Raw genomic sequence first — 22,148 nt, forward strand, 5'->3', positions numbered from 1 at the left:
CCACCTAACATCTGGGGCTGGTACAATAGGCCAGAAGTGGCCGCAGTACAAGGGACTTAGTCCCACCCCACTAGTAATAAAAAATATATATATTAAGTATAACCTTGTAAATAAGTGTACATACTGACAATGGACTTACTAATACAGACTGACAAATGACAGACCCGACCTCTCGTTAGAGAGGGCGCACCAAATGGACAGGACAGCAACTTTCATATAAGAAGCGCCCCAGCTGAGGCTCGACACCAAGAAAGACAGACAGACTGACTGACTGACCGTCAGTCGCAATGTGACTTTGACTTTGAGTTCAGTTAAATTCTGCACGGGAGACTGTGAAGATGAGACCTAAGCACATGAAGCCGAACTATCTCCACTGTTATAAGCCGTTGCCAGGGAACGATGTTTCTGGCATTCTTTGACGAATACATACATTTTTTCTTGTGTTTATGTGTAGACCAGACTCCATAATCATCATCATCAGTAATCTGTCAAGACGACAGGTCCACAGTCTCTTCCAAAACAATTCCTCCATTTAATGCGATCTAGAGCTTTCTCNTATAAGAAGCGCCCCAGCTGAGGCTCGACACCAAGACAGACAGACTGACTGACTGACCGTCAGTCGCAATGTGACTTTGACTTTGAGTTCAGTTAAGTTCTGCACGGGAAGCTGTGAAGATGGGACCTAAGCACATGAAGCTGAACTATCTCCACTGTTAGAAGCCGTTGCCCGGGAACGATTTTTCTGGCATTCTGTGACGAATACATACATTTTTCTTGTGTTTACGTGTAGACCAGACTCCATAATATCATCACTTAAAAGAGTTTCTGTATTTTTCCGTATGGTATTTACCTTGATGAATTTCTAGTTTGTTTATATTTAGTCTAGCATAAAAAGTAGTTTGGTGGATATCGTTTTGTTTTCAAATTCCGGATTGGTGTCGCTTGAGATGTNCATAATTGCATCACTTAGAGAGTTTCTGTATTTTTCCGTATGGTATTTACCTTGATGAATTTCTAGTTTGTTTATATAGTATTTATAGTATATAGTATTTATATAGTAGTTAGTCTAGCATAAAAAGTAGTTTGGTGGATTTCATTTTGTTTTCAAATTCCGGATTGATGTCGCTTGAGATGTAAGGAGTTCACGGAGGGCCTTGCCTCACGGCCCCCACCCACGGGCTCACTTTTCATGGCAATTTCTGCCACCTCCTTATGACAGGCTATCACGTGTTAATATCGTTAGGTTTCTTATTTGTGTGTGACGAAATGCGATTCTGTGATTAAAGTACATGTGTTGTATCCCAGTGGCGAGTCTAATATGAATACGGCTGAAAGTTCATTAGAAACGCTGTGTTTGCGGCAAACGCTGGGAGAAACTTTTCCCATTTAAAAAGAAGTTGCTTTTCAATACAGTGATAGAGAACAACTGAACAGGACAGCAGTAAATGAAAGCCACTTAGCACGCAGTGGTATGAAGAAACGGCACGGTTCACTGCTTGTGAAAGAAAAGAAGATTTATTGTTTTGTTTACGTTTTTGGTGGTGAATCTATGTGGACCAGAAATGAGTGAACAGATTTAAAGCGTTTATCGGAAAAGGTTAAAAATACGAATTTTCTTCAGCACAGATTAATAGTGTTGTAAAATATAAAACATTTGGCACTGCCGATATCCTGCATCCGCTGACGCGGGCTACATGGTTCCTCTTAGGAGGCGCATTGATCTGGATGATAAACATTGGCACTTTATAAACAGGATTTATTGGGCCTTTACTAGCTTCCGTGACGATCCAGAATTTCTCACTCTCACCACTAAATTCAAGTAACTAAGTTGTATCACTTTCGTCACTGCTGTGGAGAAGTACATAATTTCCAGAATTGCCTCTTTCAGCTATGATTAGGCAAATCGCTCTTTATTTCTTCCACACAACGCACAGTGGTTCTCTTTGGGACCCTGCACCTCTTTCCTCGCCACCCCCCACACCATTGCTGGGGTGGGACTACGTCCCTTGTACTGCGGCCACTTCTGGCCTATTGTACCAGCCCCAGATGATAGGTGAGGGTGACTGTGGAGCAACTGGTGGAATGAAGATTGGCAGGGGAAACCGAAGTACTTGGAGAAAACCTGCCTCAGCGCTACTTTGTCCACCACAAATCCCACTTGAACAGACCCGCGATGGAACCCGGCCGCCGCGATGGGAAGCCAGCCACCAACCTCTCGAGCTGTGGCGCGGCCTAATTTCCAAAGTTGCTATATAAAGATGCTTATGAGCAGCAACTGTCGCTAAGGATGACGCCGTCTCACCTACAAACTGCTGCAGTTAACACGTACGCAGCCCACCGGATACAGTATGAACAGTTTCATGAACAGTATTGGACGGAAACCATGGAATAAATTATGTTGGAGTTGAGGATCTCACAGCGACGTCTATGGAGACTCTTTTCTGAGCTGTGACTCCACGTCACAGCCTCAACATGTTGCAGTCTTGTTTTGATCCAAATTCGACACTTAGGCTTTTTATATGCTGTTCCGATAAACACAGACAGTGTTTTTGAGATCCACCCTCCAACCTTTCGGCGCAGACTGTCGTGGTCGACAAACCAGTAGCCTGTATAGACCGTAATTCCCTTGCACTGTCACTGCTGCAGCTTTAATGGAAGCGGGCTTATGCATTATGTATCCGTCGACCGTGATGCTAAGCTCGTGCTGCTGCGTTAAATTGTAATAAGTCGCGTGCCAAAATGCCACGTGGCAGTTGTATTGAAAGGAGTGTTCGTGTACGATATCCATGTCGAAAATAAGAAGATGGCGACATAAATTTCTGGATATCAGTTCCAAACAGAAAAAATAACTGTTCGTACAGACGTAAACACAGTGGGCAGGAAGCGACTCAAAACGACGATTGCTCAATGAAGAGAAAATGGATGAAATCCTTAATACACCTTACTCAGGAGACCTTGGTTTAAAGTTTTAAGTTTTCGTTATTTCCAAAAAGAACCGCGAACGCTTGAACGCGAACAGTTTACGGAGGTGCAAGAAATACATGCATAACAACAGACCATTTCCGGTATCTTCTCTGATCTGTTCTGTGTTCCCGTGTGATTTGTTGGCCTGGTGGCTTGTCGACTGCGCTGCAGGCTCGAACACGTGCGTAATGAGCGAAGGCCAGAAGCTTGCCTCTTTTCCTCTGGACCGGCTGAACGATTTTTGTCAGTCTCTCATATAATCCCTTGAACATATTGGCTACTGATACATAGAACACTTGTATTAGACTCTGCAGTCTTTAATCAGGTGAATATATTACGATGGATTTGGCATACTTGCGACGAAAGGTTGCATGGCTTCTCCATGCCCTTGAGCTTTTCGGTCATCTGTCCGCTTGTTACAGCTCTCGAGCCACATGATGGAGTTTCTTGTAGTATGAAACTGGGGAATTTCATCAGAGTTGGTACTTTTCATGCGGTTTTGCGTGAATCTCGACCGTGGCTCTCTAACCGCTTATCTAGTGGACTGAAAAATGTATAAAAAAAAAGGGCATAGAGAAAATGAAATACTTTTATGCCTAGTTCATGTTTTCCGTAAATGTGACAGTTTTCGAGAAAATGTATGCGGCAGAAGCGCCATGAATGTTACGCTTTGCGTATTTATCCCAACTTACTCTCTTTATATACGAATTGTTAAGTGTTCCGGGTAGAGTTTGAATGACGGGTGGCTAGTATCGTGGTTTTCCTCAGTTCCTTCACACGTGCCTTGAAGATCCCTCTCTCCTCTTTCTTTTTATCAGACTCATTCTGTCGTATTTAGAAATCTATACAGCAGCGCAGTCGGTATAGTGACGGGCATTGGACTGAACAGCCGGGGTTCAATTCCAGTTCAATTCCAAGCAGGGGCAAGATATTTTTCTCTTGTCCACAGCGTCCGGACCGGTCTTGGGGCCCATCCAACCTCCTATTAAAAGGGCAGCTCGGGCTCTTTCCCCGGGGATAAAGCGACTGGGGCGTGAAGCTGGCCACTCACCTCCATCTTGTGCCGAGATCAAGAAAGGTGGAGCCACTCCCCTACGCCTTCTTGGCATAATGCTTAAGCACAGGGACAGCTTTACATTTGTATCACAGAATAACTGGAGAAACAGAACTGAAGTATTCATGAAGACTTCAAATTCCAGTGAAGGATGCCACACAGGCATGAAAGATTTCCACATGTCTGCGTTGAATCTGTTGTTGAGGGAGCTTCCGTCCGTATGAGAGGACATACAATTTTGGCTGTTAAATGTGCTGTAGCTAATGAGCGGCTGTGAAAATCCGCATCTCCTCCGTTGGATTTGCAGGGGATAAACTAATGAGACCAACGAGTGTAACCAAGTGTGTTTTCACATGTACCGTAGAACTGTAATTGACCTTCTACTTAAACATAGTTTAACATAATGTATTACTTTAAGAACTAATTGGTATCCTATGTGACTCTTGTTCAAATGTAAACACGTGCTATAGATTAGAAACGTCATACCTTCAGTTTCTTTGGTGTCAAAATTTATTTCCCATGTTATGGTTACTTATGGTCTTTAATACCCACCTGATTTGAAAGAATTTTGAATGTAGTCTGGTGCTGTCCATTTCTTCTCCTGAATTTGTTTATGTTTAAACCTTTGTTCCAAGGCAGTATCTACACATTCATTTCTCAATACAAGAGGCAAGTAGTTATTGAATCAGTTCATTTGTGCAAGTGTAAATAAGTAAACGGCAATAAATGCTTGTTGGTCTTCATTGCTTGAGAGCAGCAATTTTTTAACATGTCCACAACTGATACGCATGTGGGTTAGGGCTGGGTACCAACATTTTGGAGGACTCTGCTGCGTCCAGCTTCTACACTGAGGATGGTCGCATCCGGTTCCTTCAAAACGTTGATAGGTATCTACCAAAGGACCTAGCATGACTTCTTAGAATGCCGTAATTTTGATATCACCATGAGAACCTCAGGTCTCTCGCTGTAATTATTCCTTTACTGGACGGAATGTGCAAGTTTATTTATTGTTTTTTTGTATTTCAGCACCAAACTTAAAAGGACGGCCTCGAAGGAAACGTAAAAAGCGAAGTTTATCGCCTGGAGGTTCAGAATCCAATGAATCCGAAGAGTCTTCATTGTCAACTGTGTCCTCCACCGTGAAGGTAATGTTAATTGCAAAGTGGTCCGTGTGCTTGGTCAAGATGTGGCGCTTCATTGCAAGCAGGTGACACATTCTTCAAGAATATTAACTACAAAATTTCAGTATCAGACTAAATAAATAATATTATATTCAAGCACCCTTTTGCATTAATCTATTATGTAGTTGAAGAAAGCAGTCTTCTGGGATGTGGCGCTGTGTAGATATTGTGTTAACCGACGTTTCGGAGGAATGTATCGCCTCCATCTTCAGGGTAGAAGAAGAAAGACGAAAATCCGCGAGCGAGGAACCAGCGTGAGCAGGTGCTCACAGACTAATGTCGAGTCGAACTGTATAGGAGCAGGAAGAGAATGGAGGGGGGCTACATGAGAAATCAGTAGAGAGGAGAGGGGAAGGGTCTGGGTAGGTGGGCCAGCAGGTAGCAGGCTAGAGCAGGTATAGAAATTGTGTGGGGGCGAGAAAAGCAAGGTTAATATGAGGGCATTAACCCTGAAGTTTAGGGGCTGCAATGCAAGTCGGGCATGGACTTGCATGGCCTAGTGGATCTAGCGTTATGTCCCAAAGGTTTCTTGAGGGAGAAGATGAGAAGCTTCCATGGCTTTCTGAGACAGAACCCCACCTCTCGGCACCGCTTCCAAGAACACTGCTTTCTTCATAGTATTATATTTATTATATTTAAGCATCCTGTTGCACTCTACACGATAAATGATACAAACTCCATCCCAAGTGCAAACAATGTATATTATATGTCTTTGATCTTGCTCTCTTCTACGCTACATGTTTTGGCCTCTAACGGCCATCATCAGGCGTATACTCTTACGTTGCTACCACATTGAACCCAGTCTAAAATTTAACATTTAAAAAACACATTGTTATTTTCTTCGTTATTATCAACATCTACCTCGTTGATATCTGTCTGGTATGTAGATTATTTTGCACACGTCAATTTTGATTTTCCTGTAGTAGCACTATAAAATCTTTAGTTATAATTTTAAAATCCTTTAAAATTTTCTCTAAATTTTAAATTTAAAATTTAACTTTAGACATAGGGCGAGTAACCCTAACAATTTTAAATTTTAAACGTATAGAGAAAATGTTTATCTTTTTCATACAACAAGCTGGTTTACATTTTTGTTTTTTTCCAAGCACAGGTTCTGTCTGCATGGATGAAGTGCATAAATTGCCCATGTTTCCCCTTTGAACTTGAATAATCTTTGGGCCATAAGCTGTTTGATGGAAACTAAAGTGTAATGAGTGAGGTTAAACAAACGAACTCCATAATTTTAATCTGCAAGCGAGCTATACCGATCAAGCGACCACGGCTTGTCGGCAAAGTTTAGTGCCAACTTTTGTAGATAGAGGATGTTGGTTGGTCAGCGCAACGAATCCCCTCCCATTAATTTCGGTTTTCTTAGTGAGTGATGTCATAAATTTATAATTCAGTGCTGCTTCTGTAAACGAAAATATAATTAATTAATTGTCATGGGCATGCCTCAGGCAGTTTGATGTTGGCATCTCTACTTTGGAGCCTGAGGTTCACTACTGTATGACTTGGTGTGACATTTATGGTGAATGTTGTGGCACTGGAGAATTTTTTTTTCTTCAAATTTCTATGATTTTACTGTGCACATCATGATTCCACCATTGCTCCATACTCCTCATCACTGCCCCGTGAGGTGTGTGAGGGCCCCGATCAGGCATCACATCACATCCTCAGTCTTTAAGTTGGGAACTCTCTGTGTACATGGATTCACAGCCTTGTTCATTTCCCACAGATTTCAGGAACTGTATAGTTCGGAGGAGTCAGGATAGCTCAGTTGGTATAGAGACGGGCTATAGGCCGGACAGCTGAAGTTCGATTCGTGACAGGAGAAAGAGATTTTTCTGTTCTTCACAACATCCTCTCTAGCTCTGGAGTCCACCCCTCGTCCTATCCAGTGGGCACTGGGGGCTCTTTGGCCAGGGGTAAAGCAGCCAGGGCATGAAGCTCACCACTCTCTTCTGTGTAGTTCACAGGACAAATTGTTGGAGCTATACCTCACCCCCCCATATATCTTCATGACATGGTGCATAATCAAGCGCAGGGATGTTACCTTTGTTACCTTTACTATGTAGTTTGGCCAGGCCAACAATTTGTTTGCAAACTGCAATTTGTATACCGCCGTTGTAACGAGAGTCTTTTTAGTGTTGTTAATTTTCTAGTTTCATTATTTTGATGTATTTCAGGTCAAGGTGCCATTAATATGAGCACAGGAAAATCAGATGTAGGCCTTTAAATAAAATCTGTTTCAGTAGCAGGCTTGGCTAAACATTTTGCAATAAAAGTGTAAGTTAATGAATTATATTTGTGATGTCGGTCTCTGCAGGCAGATTCCTTATGCTGGTTTATTCATTTTATGTATGTTTCTTATAGAGCAAACCAACAGGCAGTGGTGGTGGAAGAAATGGCCTGCGTTGCAACAGTTTGGTTCAGCCACGACGAAGCAGCAGAGTCAATGCAAGTCCTGAGGAGAAGGAATTCTTAGTGAAGCTGCATCGATTCATGAAGCTGAGACAGACACCCATTGGAAGAGTTCCTCATTTAGGATTCAAGGAAAGTGAGTTAATTCCACTAGTGCAGCTGTTCTCATGCATTTGTTAATTGCAACCAATAAAACAACAGTGGGCTTCCAAGGGTCATTTAATTAGTAGAGTTTAAATAGTGGTTTACAGATGTAGTTATTGTTTGCAAGGCTAAACTTGTTTATTTGCGACATAGAAAAGAATGGTGTTAGTAGCAATAAAATTGGACATACCTCACAGTCACCCACATTCAACGTTCACAATTATAAATTATTTATGAAGGCATGTGAAATAATTTGTCAAAAATATACATATTGATAGGTCAGTACATAATTGGAAGTAAAATAATTGTAATGGGCTGACCTTGTGAGATTATTTGGCAACAAAGGTGCATGTTCTGTAAAAATTATTTCTATTAAGAAGAAATGAAAGGCAAAAAGATTTCTCACTTCTAAAGTCACACTTTTGCAGCTGTGGTATTATATGCAGTGAAACTTCAGTGTTACATTTTGTGAATTTATGCACTTTAAGATGGTCCCATCTAAATGCCCATAACAGTATTGCTAAACTTTTCACGTTTTCCCTGAATTTGCACTTCATTTTTGTAGTCCTGCACACAGAAATTTACCCAAGATAGAATGTCAGACACAAGATCATGGGTTTAATTCCTGATCAGGTTATTTTTTATTTTTCGATTGACCTGATCCTTCCAGCTGCAGTAGGGCCCTGGGGTTGACTCAGCCTTGAACAAAAATGAGTATCAGGATTCTTCCTTGGGGTAAAGGTTGGCCGATGTGTAAGGCTGAGAGCCTTACTGCCATCTGTGAGTTGATTGTCTGGAGAAAATGGTCACTATAAAATAAGAAGTCCACTATTTTACACTGTGATGCTCTGATACTGCATCAAAGTGAAGGGACACTGCACTGGGGCACACTGGAGAGTACTTCAGAAGGTGAGGAGAGAACACCAGAAACACATACCCGAGATTTCTGGTTGGATAAGTAAGTGTGAAACAAGTAGTCGCTGACTTCCCATCACGACGGACCGGGTTTGGTCAACTGGGATTTGTGGTGGACAAAGTCGTGCTGGAGCAGGTTTTCTCCAAGTACTTCAGTTCCCCTGCCAATCTTCATTCCACCAATTGCTCCACAATCACCCTCACCTATCATCTGGGGCTGGTACAATAGGCCAGAAGTGGTCACAGTACAAGGGACTTGGTCCCACCCCGCTGGGAAAAAGAAAAAAAAAACCCAGCACTGATAGAGTGACTGTTTTTTTAGACATATCTGGTATTTTGGACTGGTATGTGTACTTTTATCCTGCTACTAGAGGCAAGAATCCAGGCAATATATTTGACCAGTTTGAATACAAAAGAAAGACATTTAGATTGAAATGTAATTGAAAATGCATGGAAATTTTTATGTGTCTTTGACCTTTGGAGACTGGGATTCAAGGATCCTAAACTCATAAATAACCAGAAGCCGTGGAAGGCAAAAATATGGAATTACATTAGCTGTAGCGTTCTTGAGTGATCTGGAAACTACTAGAGTGCTGTTGTAAAGGGGATTTCAGCAAGAAGTTCCAATGAAAGGCCATTTGATACTGATTGGGATCTTGAATGAAGTTCAGAATTTATATAATTATTTCATTCCCTTAATTGTATTGTAATATATCTTGCCTAATGGAAAAATTTGTGATTCTTGTACTTCTGTTTTACAAAGTCTGTTAAATATTGTGTTGTGTTTTTTCAGTCGACTTGTTTGCTTTCTTCAGTAAAGTCCAAAAGTTAGGTGGCTACAATGTCGTGACAGCCAATCGGATGTGGAAGCCTATTTATGATGATCTAGGAGGCCATCAGGGTAGTACTAGTGCTGCCACCTGCACACGACGACATTATGAAAGGTAACACATATTTTATTTTCAATTTAGTTTCAAATTAATTTAGTGATTTCAAGTTACATATATACAGTAAGAGATATTTGTATTTTTTATTCTAGACAGATATCACAAGAGTGACATATTATTAAGTCCAGAGGTTTGTGATTAAGGTCTGTTATTAAACTGAATTGTACATCGGACATTTTTTCATCTCATTTTTGACAAACAGGCTATGTTTTGGAAGCTGCCTTCTGTCATCAGGTAAAAGTGTGAAATATTGATGTTATGGTAGGTTTCATACTTTTATTTGATGATGGAAACCGAGCAAACTTCTGAATTTTTATGTTTCTTAACAGCAAACAAGGCAGTCTAAAATGTCCAACATATGTGTCGGCAGAAACAAGATGTATGTCATGCAGAAAGAAAATTCCTATGAATGATAAGATGAATTTTCATATTACATAAAAGATATTGTATGGTTCATTTGAAACTCCATGTTCATCATGAAGAATAATTCTGAGGTTAAATAGTTGTGATATATTTTTAACATGAAGTTTTATTGTGTGTATCCATTAATATATTTTTTTGCCGTGTTTCTGTGTAAGAGCAGTATGTGGAGTTGAATTTGTATATGTAAAGAGCTCAGATAATAACCTTATAGGTTGCTGCTTCCATATGAGCGGAGTGTGAAGAGTGATGAAGGCAAAGAACGGCGACGTTCAAAATCTGTCAGGAATGAAGGTGATAAGGTATCAGCTTCAAGTGAACGGACAGAGCGCCATGTGAAACCACCACCTTGTACTGAAACGTCAACTCCAGACAATAAGGTATATGAAGAATGCTGTCTTCTGAGTTGTAATGTCATGCCGTTCGGAGAGAGTTGATGTTTTGGAGGGCCATACTACCTCTTGTCTCCAGGGTCAGAGCAAGAAACCTGCAGAAGCAGATGGCAAGCTGTGTGAACTACCTGCTTCCATTAGTTTCTCTCTTTGACCCTGAAAATGAACCATGTATATTCTTCTGAAACATTGGGCTGTCTCTGAATTATGTGATGCTACAGCCAGAAGGTGGTATTTATGATAGTCTCAACCATGAGTACCACAAATCCAGTAAGGTGTATGTCTGCCACAGTGCAAGGTTACCTCAGAGACAGTTTTGCCCTACTGTTTCAATTGTCATCAGAGTTACGCTAGTTTCTTTATTTACAAAATGTCTTCCATTTTATTATGTTATTTTGATCACTCATACTTCAGAATTTTTATATGATAAAAGAAGAACTTTTTCCCAACATTTTTTTTCTTGTGTACTTCACAGATTCTTTATTTTGAGTAGTTATTAGAAATGATTGAGATACCGTTTTCGAAAATTTTCAGTTTTAACAGAAACTGCTGTTGTCATAGAGATATGAGTCTTATCTTTGCTTGCATCTTTCTTACCCCCCTCCTCCTTCAGAATGAAAATTATATTTACAGACCAGGTTTCTCGTTGTCTGCGATTGACTGGCGTGTGAACTAACACAGCATTTTATTGTTCCTCAGAGTGCTCTTCTGAATGGAGGCCAGAAGGAAAAGGCTGTAGTTCTTGAAGGTAAGACCTCATCTCTACGAAGTGTTAGAACAAAACCAGACAAGACTATACTAGACCCAACAGTCATGCCACGTCCTAAAGACAAAGAAAATATTCCCGTATCAAATTTATCAGAAGGATTGGTGGTAGAAGTGAAACAAGAGCCAGCAAGTGAGGGAAGTGTAAGTGAGAAGCCTTTGCCTGAGTTGATAGACCTTGTTCCTGAACAAGATTCTTCTTCAAAAGTTGTCAAAACATCACCTGTACCTGCACTGAAAAAGCGCAAATTGGAGATTCTCAAAGAAGGTGGGTTGGAAGTGACTGCCATAACACCACCAGTAATGGCTTCAGCGACTTCAATAGGGTCAGTTACCATCACTGCGGATAGACGACCGTCTGTCATACAACATGCTGCCCCAGTCCAGAGTCCTCTACTGGGACAGGTTTCTATTACCGTGACTCCTGATGTTACGCACATGTTGGGGTCACCTCCAACAGAGTCAAACTCAGCTGCCTCAACACCTTCCCCAACTGCTGACTGTGAGCTGCCAAGTCTTCGTCGTACACACGTCAGTGTCCATGACTTGAAACATCCAGCACTGCAGCATTTATATACTGGAAGCTTGTCACATGTCCATTCTTCAACCCCTAGTCCTAGCAGTACTACTGATGAGTGGACACCACCACGTGTAACTCAGTCACGTTCAATATATGCTCATTCAGAGTCAACTGTGTATGGAAATCCAAAAGATGATATAGAATCATCACCAGGATCATTGAATCGTAGACGGAGCATTGTTAAGCCTGTGCCCTCCGGTGGTGAAGTCCTGGATCTACGAGTTTCTAATTCGCGTAAACCTGCAGTAAGCATAAGCCGTGTATCAAGTGTTGTTCATCCTCATGCTAGCACAAGGAATCCCAACAGATCATCTCACAAAACCAATGGCATATCTCCATTCCCCGTTATAGATGGGCGGGCAGTGGTAGGCTCCAATTTGGAAATAACAATTGTGGATGTTCCAAAGCCATCTCCTTCATTGCAACAGAGACAGCAGCAGATGTTGCTTGAACAACACAGAGGTTTGCAGCATCACCGGAGGTCACTCAGCATCAAGCCTGCACCATCAAATCGTCCACTTTCCAGAAATGAGAATGGAAAGCACAACTCCCTGTCGATTACGCACATCCCTCCTCAGCGAAACAGCAGCCATTCTAGTAGCAGTGCTCACCTTGTGATTCCTAACCCGTACCCTTCATCCGCTGCAGCAAACAATCGCAAAAGCCTTATAAGTGATGGGTCACGATCGCGACAGCCGCATCCAAACACCACTCCACAGTCGCCTCAGTCTGCTACCCCTACTTCAAGCTCAATGTCTTATCTTCCTACAGGCTCCCCAGTTTACCCTGGTTACCTCCCTCAGCTGTCTCCAGTGTCAGGAAGTTCCACTGCAAAGAATCCATATCACTTCCCCTTGTTGGATCCAATGTACTACCCTGCACTGTATGGTTCACATGGTCTCTATTCTCCCAACATGGCTGCTGCTGCTGCCGCCGCTGCCTTTCTGTCTCCTCTACAGGTGGCAGCAGCTCCACCGTTATTCGCACCATCTGCAGAACAGTTGCAGCTGTACAAGGACCTGATATGTCAGAACCACAACAATCTGCGGTATGCTCAGCCTGGAGCAAGCTTCTTGGGTTTGCCACGGGATGGTTCTACATCAATAACACCTGTTGGCCAGCCAACACCCACATCAAAGTGACAGTGTCCAAATAATAGTGTTAAGAACCGTAAGTGACTACTGACTACACATGTTAAGATCTGTAATAGCTAACAGTAACAATAGTGAGCCAGGCCTACAGTTATAACAATCAGTTCGTTGTGCCATACAGTATTCTCATCTGAAAACTGTCCCTCTTCCAGCATTTATCTATTTTTGTGATAGTCCACACCTGCTGTGTGTAAATATCTTCAACATCTTGTAACATAACGCTGTACATGTATGTCATGATGTCTGATAGTGTGTTTGATACCAAAAGCAGAAATAAAGTGTACATAAAGGGTAGTATAAATCTGTATTATACAATAATAGAAAAAACAGGCTTAAAGGGGTACAAACTGGATACAAATTGAATAGATTCAAAGAGCATACACACTTTCTGAGAGATTTAAAACTTGCAAGTAAAAATTTGCCTTCTATGATTCCTTTTTGATATTGGTAGATGGGCAGAAGTTTGTTTTATCCTATTCTGGTAGAAGTTAAAGTTTGAAATGAAGTGAATAGGGTAATCTGTTATGCAAGTGATCTTTTTCTAGTTGTAACAAAAAATAAATAATTGACCAGGAAGAGATTTTGTGCCATACTCAATATACTGACTTTTCTCTTCAGGACTTTTTGTTAGAGTGTCCCTCATTGTTATGTCCCTTAAAATGGTTCTCTCTGTTTCTCTTGAACCTCCACATTTGCTTTCAGGGTCCTTAGTGCACAGAGATTCTCTCTGTAAGAATCCCATTCAGGATGAGGGAAATTCTGTGAATGCAAATTAGGTGGCTTTTAACATAACACTATGGAGGCTGGATGTAATTTGAATCACCACAAATGTTTGAGTCTGCTTTTTTACATTTCTATGCTTGTGTCTCAACTTCTATTAAAACATTCGTTTTTAATCTTATACTTAAGAATTTTATTGTGATATGACAAGAATTAAAATTTAATTAGTTTGAAAAATTGTCTTGAGCTTTCATAAGCATGGCCAAAATTAATTGCTTACCTTTTATTTAGAAGTCCTTTGCTACTCAATGCAAGCTGCTGTTTGTAGCCACAGCATCTAATGGAAATACACTCATGTTAGTAAACTGTGCTAATACTTGGCTACAGTTTGAGCCTCATCATTGGTGTTGAAAAGCCAGAACCATGCTAAACATTAAATGAATTAATAATTGGTGCATTGTAATGCATTAAATTAAAGAATATGGAAGTGCACTCGATGAAATAGACTTTACAGTTCTTTATGTAAGAATGAGATGACATTTGGCATGTTTAAAATACTTGAGTTGCATGTTTATTAGTGATAAGTGTGTAGAAGTTGTTCAGCATCAGAACTCCATGTAATTTACTACACTGTACCCTACCAGGAGCTGGGATAGCTCAGTTGATATAGTGATTAGACAACTGCCAAGAACCCAGGTTTGATTTCAGGCAGGGGGCAAAAGAGTTTCTCTTCTACATAGCAGTTAGACTCACTCTGTAGCCCACCACAGTGGGTACTGAGTGGTGTTTCCCTGGGAGTGAAGTGGCTGGGGCATGGAGCTGACCTCTCACCTCGATCTAGTGCTGAGGTTAAAAATGGAGAAGCTATACTTCCCTTTCCATATACATCTTCATGGTGTAGTGCTAAATTGATTGAGCATAGGGATAACTTTACACTGTACCTCACATTAACCTTCTTCCTGCCCTTTACCCATGAGATGCACATCTCATTTACAGAAACATGCAATTTCATCGTCTTGAAATTTCTTCAGCATGCTGACAAGAAAAAGTGGGTGGTGTAAAACAAGAAAGTGATACCAGTAACAAGCAAGAATATGCCAATATGATTTTTTTTAATTTGTAAAAAAATCATTTTATGTGAACTTTTGTCCTTAATCCAGATGTGCCTAAAAGTACTGTTACTTAATTTTTATTTTCGTATATTTCTGTAATCATTTGTAAGAAGGAACACATATGCGATTAGCATATTTTTTGAACATAGGTGTCCTATATAAAAGATGTCAGGAAAATGTGCAAGCACAAACTACTGCATAATACAAACTGACATATGAAGGCCATAAAGTTATGTAGGGTTGTCAGCCCTGTTGCTGGTGGATTTGTTATGAAGTATGTGTTACTTATCTTCATTATCAGAACTAACATTTGTGTTAGTTGAAATATGAACATTTTATTCCTTTGCAACATGGCTGACAGCTATTGCAGTTATGACGCTATGAGAGCTTCAGTTAATAGAGAACAAAATAACATCTCTAATAGTGCAGTATAAAGTTACACAGTAACATACACAGAAATCACTCCACACAACTTATGACATGTCCATTTTCATACTCCTTTACTTCCCATGTTATATAACAAAACACTTCATATGTATCCCACATTTCCTGCATCAAGTAAAGCATTTAGCATGGCAAACTCTACCTCGCCTGCTTCTGTGGGGCTTCATGAAGTGATCAGTGCAGACACATGTCTTGTCTCCATCTTGACCTTCTGGCATTCTTCCAGTAGCTCTTCTCGGAGAACTGTTTGCTGTCAAAATAGAAGTAACAGTCAACTGCTGCAGCTTCTCTCACTGCTAGGCATTGTGTCTGGCTGTCTCAGATAATTGCATTGGTGATGAGATGATTATGAATCTCACTTCCCTGTTCATAATGCATTCTTTGATGTGGGCATGGTATGTACGTACTTAACAGTAAAATGCCAATAAAGCACTTCATTTCTCCTACAGTAATACTTCCAAACCAATTGCTCATATTGGGATTTGTATTAGATTCTGTCACTCACTTTGCATTTTGATTTAATGCCATCTGTGTGCAACATTAGGTACTAATCACTAATTGTTTTCTCTTTATTGGCACTACATGTTTCAGGTGTACAGCTTGTTGTGATGAAGGAATCTGCTGTTCTGTTTCTCTTTAGTTGTTTTGGATACTTATGGTCTTTCTGTTTATGTGGGTTAACCAGCTTGAACTGCATGTGTTTGCCTAATGGTTGTGTTGGTTTGTTGGCTGTGGCTGTCTTGAATGTTCTAGTTGGGGCAGGAGTTTGCTGAATGGTGGTTGGCCATTGTCACGCTTAATTCACACATACTTTCATTGAATAGTGGAAAGGTGTATTCTGCTGGAGAAGGATTTTGTTTAGTGGTATCTTCAGAGTAATACTCCGCAGACAGTCAGATAATGAACTAGCTATGGTGCTTAGTTTTATTTAGAGGTCCTGAGTTGACATCTGATGAACAGTGTCTGCACAGCTCTGCTTGTGACTGTAGTTGACTCCCTGGGAGAATATTTATATTTAAATTGCCTTCGTTCTCAGAATCTTCATCAGTGACTTCACACACATTCACAAGGGGTTGAAGAATAATACCAAGTGGCCCTTTTTTTTTGGACGTCCTCCTGTGCTTCTTCAAGGATATCCATAATTTCAGCAAGAGTTGTGCTTTTATTCCCAGAATTACATTTCTTAAAATGTAGCCCTACTCTATATAAACTGAGAATGAAGTCATAAATAAAGGAAGCTGGTAATATTCTAGCAGTACAGTGAATCATATGAATATGCGTATGTTCCTAACATCCTACATGTAGGACACAACAGATATGATCAGGTTTTGTGAGAGAGATAGTGTAGAAATTTATGTGAAACAGTACTCTGTTAATCTCTTGAAGTAACTTAGTAACATAGTCTTAAGATTCTAGCATAACAGGTACACATTTTGCATTACCTTTTATGAGTCACTGCAAAATTCCTCAAAAATCACAAAGTAACACAGAGGCACACAGGGCCTTCCAACCTTAGGAAGTGCGACAAAGAGGAGTTGTGGAGATAGACAAGTCCTGCTTTCTTTGCAGAAACCAGAGCCACCTATGTAAATATATTAGAACCAGGACAAAAGATAAAAATGTAAATTGTTCTATGTATAGGATGTCAGACATATCTAGCTTAGTTGGTAACAGTTTTATTATCATAAACAGTTTGTTGATTGCACATGTAATTTACTTACTCATTGTAAAAAAAAATCAGTTTAATTTCTAAAACCATCTCTGAAGGTATTTGATTAAAAATAAGAATTGCATAGTTCCCAATCTATCTGTCCTTTTCTTTGTCTTGGTAGTATCCAAGTACAGCAGCTAGAAACTGCACAGTTACCTAGACATGCTACAGCGGCTGTTCAGGTCACTGTGAACCACCTCGAATCCCTTGATTGAGAAACATTTATTTGTGATGGATCCTGCTCAGTCTAATTTAATTTTTTATCCAGTATCTGACTGTACTCTGTGGTCACTTTTTAATTAATTTGTGCTCGTGAGTTTCTTAATAATAACTGCATACCTGTTAGGAAGTTCTCATCTGTGAACCTGCAGTTTTGGTTTTGCAAATGTATGGCAGAACAGGCGTATGGAAAACAGATTTATAATTTATTTCATTTGTTGGAATTTCTAGGATTTTGAACAGGCATTGTCAGGCATTCTATAGAAGTGGAACACAACCCAGTTTGGAAACTGGATCTGTTTCTGCCCTCACCTAATCTGTAGGGTCCCTTAGAAAGAGTTAACATCAATCACTGGACAACCCATATCAGTGTAACTACAGTTATATAAATACTTGAGACCAGGCTTTGTCAATGGGAAGTAAAAGAAAAATGTACAAAAAAATGACAAAGCATGCACAGACTTGAAGCTAGAATGCTGGAAATTGAAAGTAACAGGTCAAAGAAATACAAGGAATCAGCCCATATGGCATACTTAACCAATCCAATCAGCAGCCCAGTTTTTACATTTCTCTGTTTGGATCCCTCTTATCAGCAATGAGATTAGCAACTCACAGGGAAGATCAGCAGGATCTGACAGATTCTTCATGGGTCCCATAGAAAGACCTATCCTCAGTCACTGGACAAACTGTGTTCAAAGTTCAAAGTTCAAAGTTATGTTATGACCGACAGTCAGTCGGCCAGCGTATCTAGGAATAAAGCGACCGTCTGGGGCATAAGACCAGATCTTTATTACTGTATGACAGGCTTCTTGATGTGGGGCGCTCTCTTTGATGAGAAGGGTAATTCGTTTGCCTGAGTCACACTCAGCAATAATAAGTCTGTTTTCAGCATGTACAGTTTACATTTTACAAGGCCTCTGTCAGCCCAGGCTATGTACAACAGCTCATGCTATTTGCATTAAATGCTATGACATTTTTGAGCCTATGAACTCTTGTGGCCATTTGCTTCCATGAGATTTAAGGCAATTTTTGTAATGGCCACTATATTAATCTCCTCTAACACAGCACCATTAAACTCGGTCATAATGTGCAGTACTACATTACTACTACTTTCAACATTTTGTCCAGAGGCAAACTGGGCCTGAACTGACCTGTTGTCTGCTGTTCGTGTTGGGGTAAGGCCCCAGGGACCCTGGGTTCCATTTTGGCGGCCCCTGCCAGTGCCACCCGCTGTTCCTCTCTGTCCTGCCTTGGAGAGCTGCTGCAAAGACACCTGTGGAGTGGTGAGGTTGGAAGGGAAATAGCCTTCCCATTGTAATCATGGGTGTCCTCTGCAACTTCTTTTTCTGCACATCATCCTTTGCATGTCTGCAGCTCCAATAATTGGCAGGATGGGAATTTTCTCAGGGCACTCCTTGCACAGGTGACTGCCCCCACATCCCAAACAGAAGGGAGGTTGCTTGCAGTTTGCGGAGACATCGGAACTGCTGGAAATTATAGCACTGCTTAAGACAATTCTAAGCTCTATATGCCTCAGTCCTGATTGTAATGTGACAGAGGCTTTGTAGTCAGAAAATTTCTTGGGATTTTGGCATCCTCAGCAAGTTTATTAGGAAAAGGGTGACAATGTACATATATATTAATAATAATAATAATAATACATTAATACAAGAGAAATGTACAATAACAATTTAATAAAGCATGCTCAGACGTGAAATTAAGATAGAAAAGGAGATGGAACTTTTATGCAACAAAGCAAGTCCATTAAAAAAAAGCATAGGATTATTTGGAGAATGTTGTAAAACCAATTTTTGCTTACTGCTAGCATCATCTTTGGAGTAAAAACTGAACCCTAAGGACCCAAATCTTATAGAAACACATGAAGGTCTTCCCCGTAAGTTGCTAATCTCATTGCTGATGAGAGGAATCCAAATGGGAGAAATGTCAAAACTGGGCTGCTGATTGGATTGGTTAAGCATGCCATATGGGCTGATTCCTTGTATTTCTTTGGTCTGTTACTTTCAATTTCCAGCATTCTAGCTTCAGGTCTGCGCATGCTTTGTCAATTTTTGTACATTTTCCTTTTACCTCCCATTGACAAAGCCTGGTCTCAATTATTTATATAACTGTAGTTATACGGACATGGGGTGTCCAGTGATTGAGGTTAGCTCTTTTTAAGGGACCGAACAGAGTAGGTGTCTCCTCCCCCACCTGAGGATGGAAACAGAAGCTGTGTTTCCTAGTTCATTAAAATGCTGGACAGTGGGGAAAGTCCAAAAACCCATAATTCTGAGTGTCATACAACATTGTCAGAACTCTTTAGAATCTAATTTGTGTTCAAATGCTGATGCTGATAGAAACATAAAGTTTCTGAACAACATTCACCCAAATATAAGGCATAATAATGTATACAGTGAGTTTGGCAGAAGAAGTTTCACTTCACAGGAGTGCCATTTAGAAAAATGGCTGTATGCATGATAACATACATGGTACATTTTGGGTTGTGGGTGTATGATGGTGTTCCAGGTTCTATGAATTAGCATTAGATTGTCATGCAGAGTTTGTTGTGCCTTTGATCGATCAATACAACTACATACTATGTTTTATGGTATATTAGGCATATATTGCAGTATAATAATTAATGTGTGGAATATATTTTATTGGTAGCTCCCTACTTGTATATTTTTATATTTTGGGGTAATATGAACAATATTAGAATCATATGCCATATTCTGTGGACATTTTTTGTGGGGGGGAGGTCATAGAGGGAGCTCTGTGTTCTTGGATATTTTAAATAAATGAAGATTACTTATGAATGTTCCTTGAATTTGTTTTTCTTATATTAAGACTACTGTTCTGGGATGTGACATCATGTAATATGTTTCAGAGGGATCTGCTGCCTCATTCTCCAGGTAGAAGAAGATTCCCTCTGAAAGTGGAGGCAGCAGGTTTTTCTGATACATTTTACTTGTAGTCATCACTGTGAGAACATCAAATCTGAATATTTGGAAGATTTACATTATGTTGTATTTTAGCGTCCTGTTGCACTGATTCTCATCCATGATATGTATGTAATGGCCGTCTTGTAGTGCACTCAATTTCACATGTCACTTCACTACATGTTTCGGCAACATTGTGCCATCCTCAGATTTATTTACGCTAAGCTATTGCATTGCTTGCCATCATGCGTCTTTCATAAAATTATTAAAATGTACATTCTTCATCAAACTATAATAAAATTTGTATACACTAAAACTTGTTAAGATTATTCATCTTATGTGTCTTAATTCAAACTCACGTATTGTATGGTTCTTCCACTATGGGAGTCGTTTTTCCTATATTTTTTGTGTACTGTGTCTTGTGATGTGTCCTTCCTTTTTGGCTGCGAGCGTTGTAATGTTGGATGTGTATGTATCTTCGTATTGATTCACACACACACACACATCCAGCATTACAACGCTCGCAGCCAAAAAGGAAGGACACATCACAAGACACAGTACACAAAAAATATAGGAAAAACGACTCCCATAGTGGAAGAACCATACAATACGTGAGTTTGAATTAAGACACATAAGATGAATAATCTTAACAAGTTTTAGTGTATACAAATTTTATTATAGTTTGATGAAGAATGTACATTTTAATAATTTTATGAAAGACGCATGATGGCAAGCAATGCAATAGCTTAGCGTAAATAAAGCATCTGAGGATGGCAGAATGTTGCCGAGACATGTAGTGAAGTGACATGTGAAATTGAGTGCACTACAAGACGGCCATTACATACATATCATGGATTTACATTAGTTAATGTAGCAGTGGGGCCAAGGACCTCTCCCACATAATAGTGCTGTTTTTCTTAACCAAATAACTAGCCTAGTTTCACTTTCAAAGAGGTAATGATTTCTTGAGCATTCCATAAATATTGTAACTACCTAGAGTTTGGTTTCTACTTTCCAATGAAAACTGCTTTAGTGTGTTCACTTTATGGTTATTCGCTTAATGATTGCAGTGAATTTATACCTGTTTGGAAGAGAAATATTTTGAGCAAGTAATGACCAGCCCTGGGGCCTACTCATCTGACTACTGACCTCAGTCTAATGCCAATGATAAGAATCCTCCAGATCCCTGACTTCATGATGTGCATAATTAAGCACAGGTAGAATTTTATTTTTCCTGTAATGCAGTTTGCATTATGCAATTGATAGAACTTTTTAACACTTTTACAATATCTGTATTGACAACATTCTGATACAGAATCTGGTAGCAAAATCTGTTGGAAGGTGAATTCTAAAAGGATGAAGATGGTTGGTTGGATGTCACTGGATTTTAAGGAAACAAGTTTTAATTTTTTATATGAATCTAACTGGTACAGAAGGAGTAATACTGGTAATGAACTATCAGGTTGTAGAGATCTGCAAGATCTATTTCTTGGAATGTGTGACTTACATGTTCTTCTGACTGTCATAGTTAACTGGATAAGCGAATTAAAACTTAGGACCCCACCCAAAACATTCTGTGAGGTAACTGTTGATACTGGAATAATCTTAATTCATAATTTGATTATTTGTATATCAATTGATTGTTTAAAGAAAGATCCCTAATGATCCTGTGATCACATTTTCTCAAATTAGACCCTTGGTTGTGCTATAAGAGTGAAAAATGTAGTCAAAATTGTTAATGCCATTGTCTGTCAGTTTTCATCAGAAGTATTCTTAACTTTTAAACTGTTAAATTTATATGTATAGATCATTATTTTAATAATGCTGCCTGTGACAATTTGTGGAGACCCATAATGTTGTGAGACTTAAAGGCTCCCATGTTTTCTAGATGGTTAACTCACATATGGCAGTGAGGTTGTCAGCCTTACGTGCCAGCCACTGTTCACCCCCAGGAAGATTCCTGGCACTCATTTCTGCTAAGAGGCTGGGTTAACCCCAGGGTCATAGTGCAGCTGGCAGGACTAGGTCACTTGAAAAATCCAGTGACAACAGGAATCAAGCCTGTGATC

General features: G+C 39.9%; 1 protein-coding gene across 2 annotated transcripts in view; it reads left to right on the forward strand.

Annotated features, from left to right (window-relative positions):
* The window catches only part of LOC111866006 (AT-rich interactive domain-containing protein 5B), a 118,832-nt gene extending 98,602 nt beyond the window's left edge, over window positions 1–20,230 (forward strand). For both annotated transcript variants that reach the window (XM_023854479.2, XM_033752067.1), the window contains 5 exons: window positions 5,045–5,163; window positions 7,573–7,756; window positions 9,473–9,623; window positions 10,261–10,426; window positions 11,138–20,230. In XM_023854479.2, coding sequence (XP_023710247.1) covers window positions 5,045–5,163; window positions 7,573–7,756; window positions 9,473–9,623; window positions 10,261–10,426; window positions 11,138–12,925 — 2,408 coding nt within the window. In that variant the 3' untranslated portion in view covers window positions 12,926–20,230. The remainder of the gene's footprint in view (window positions 1–5,044; window positions 5,164–7,572; window positions 7,757–9,472; window positions 9,624–10,260; window positions 10,427–11,137) is intronic.
* Window positions 20,231–22,148: the final 1,918 nt, after the last annotated feature.

Source organism: Cryptotermes secundus, unplaced genomic scaffold (assembly GCF_002891405.2).
Source record: "Cryptotermes secundus unplaced genomic scaffold, Csec_1.0 scaffold72, whole genome shotgun sequence".
NCBI classification, from domain to species: domain Eukaryota; kingdom Metazoa; phylum Arthropoda; class Insecta; order Blattodea; family Kalotermitidae; genus Cryptotermes; species Cryptotermes secundus.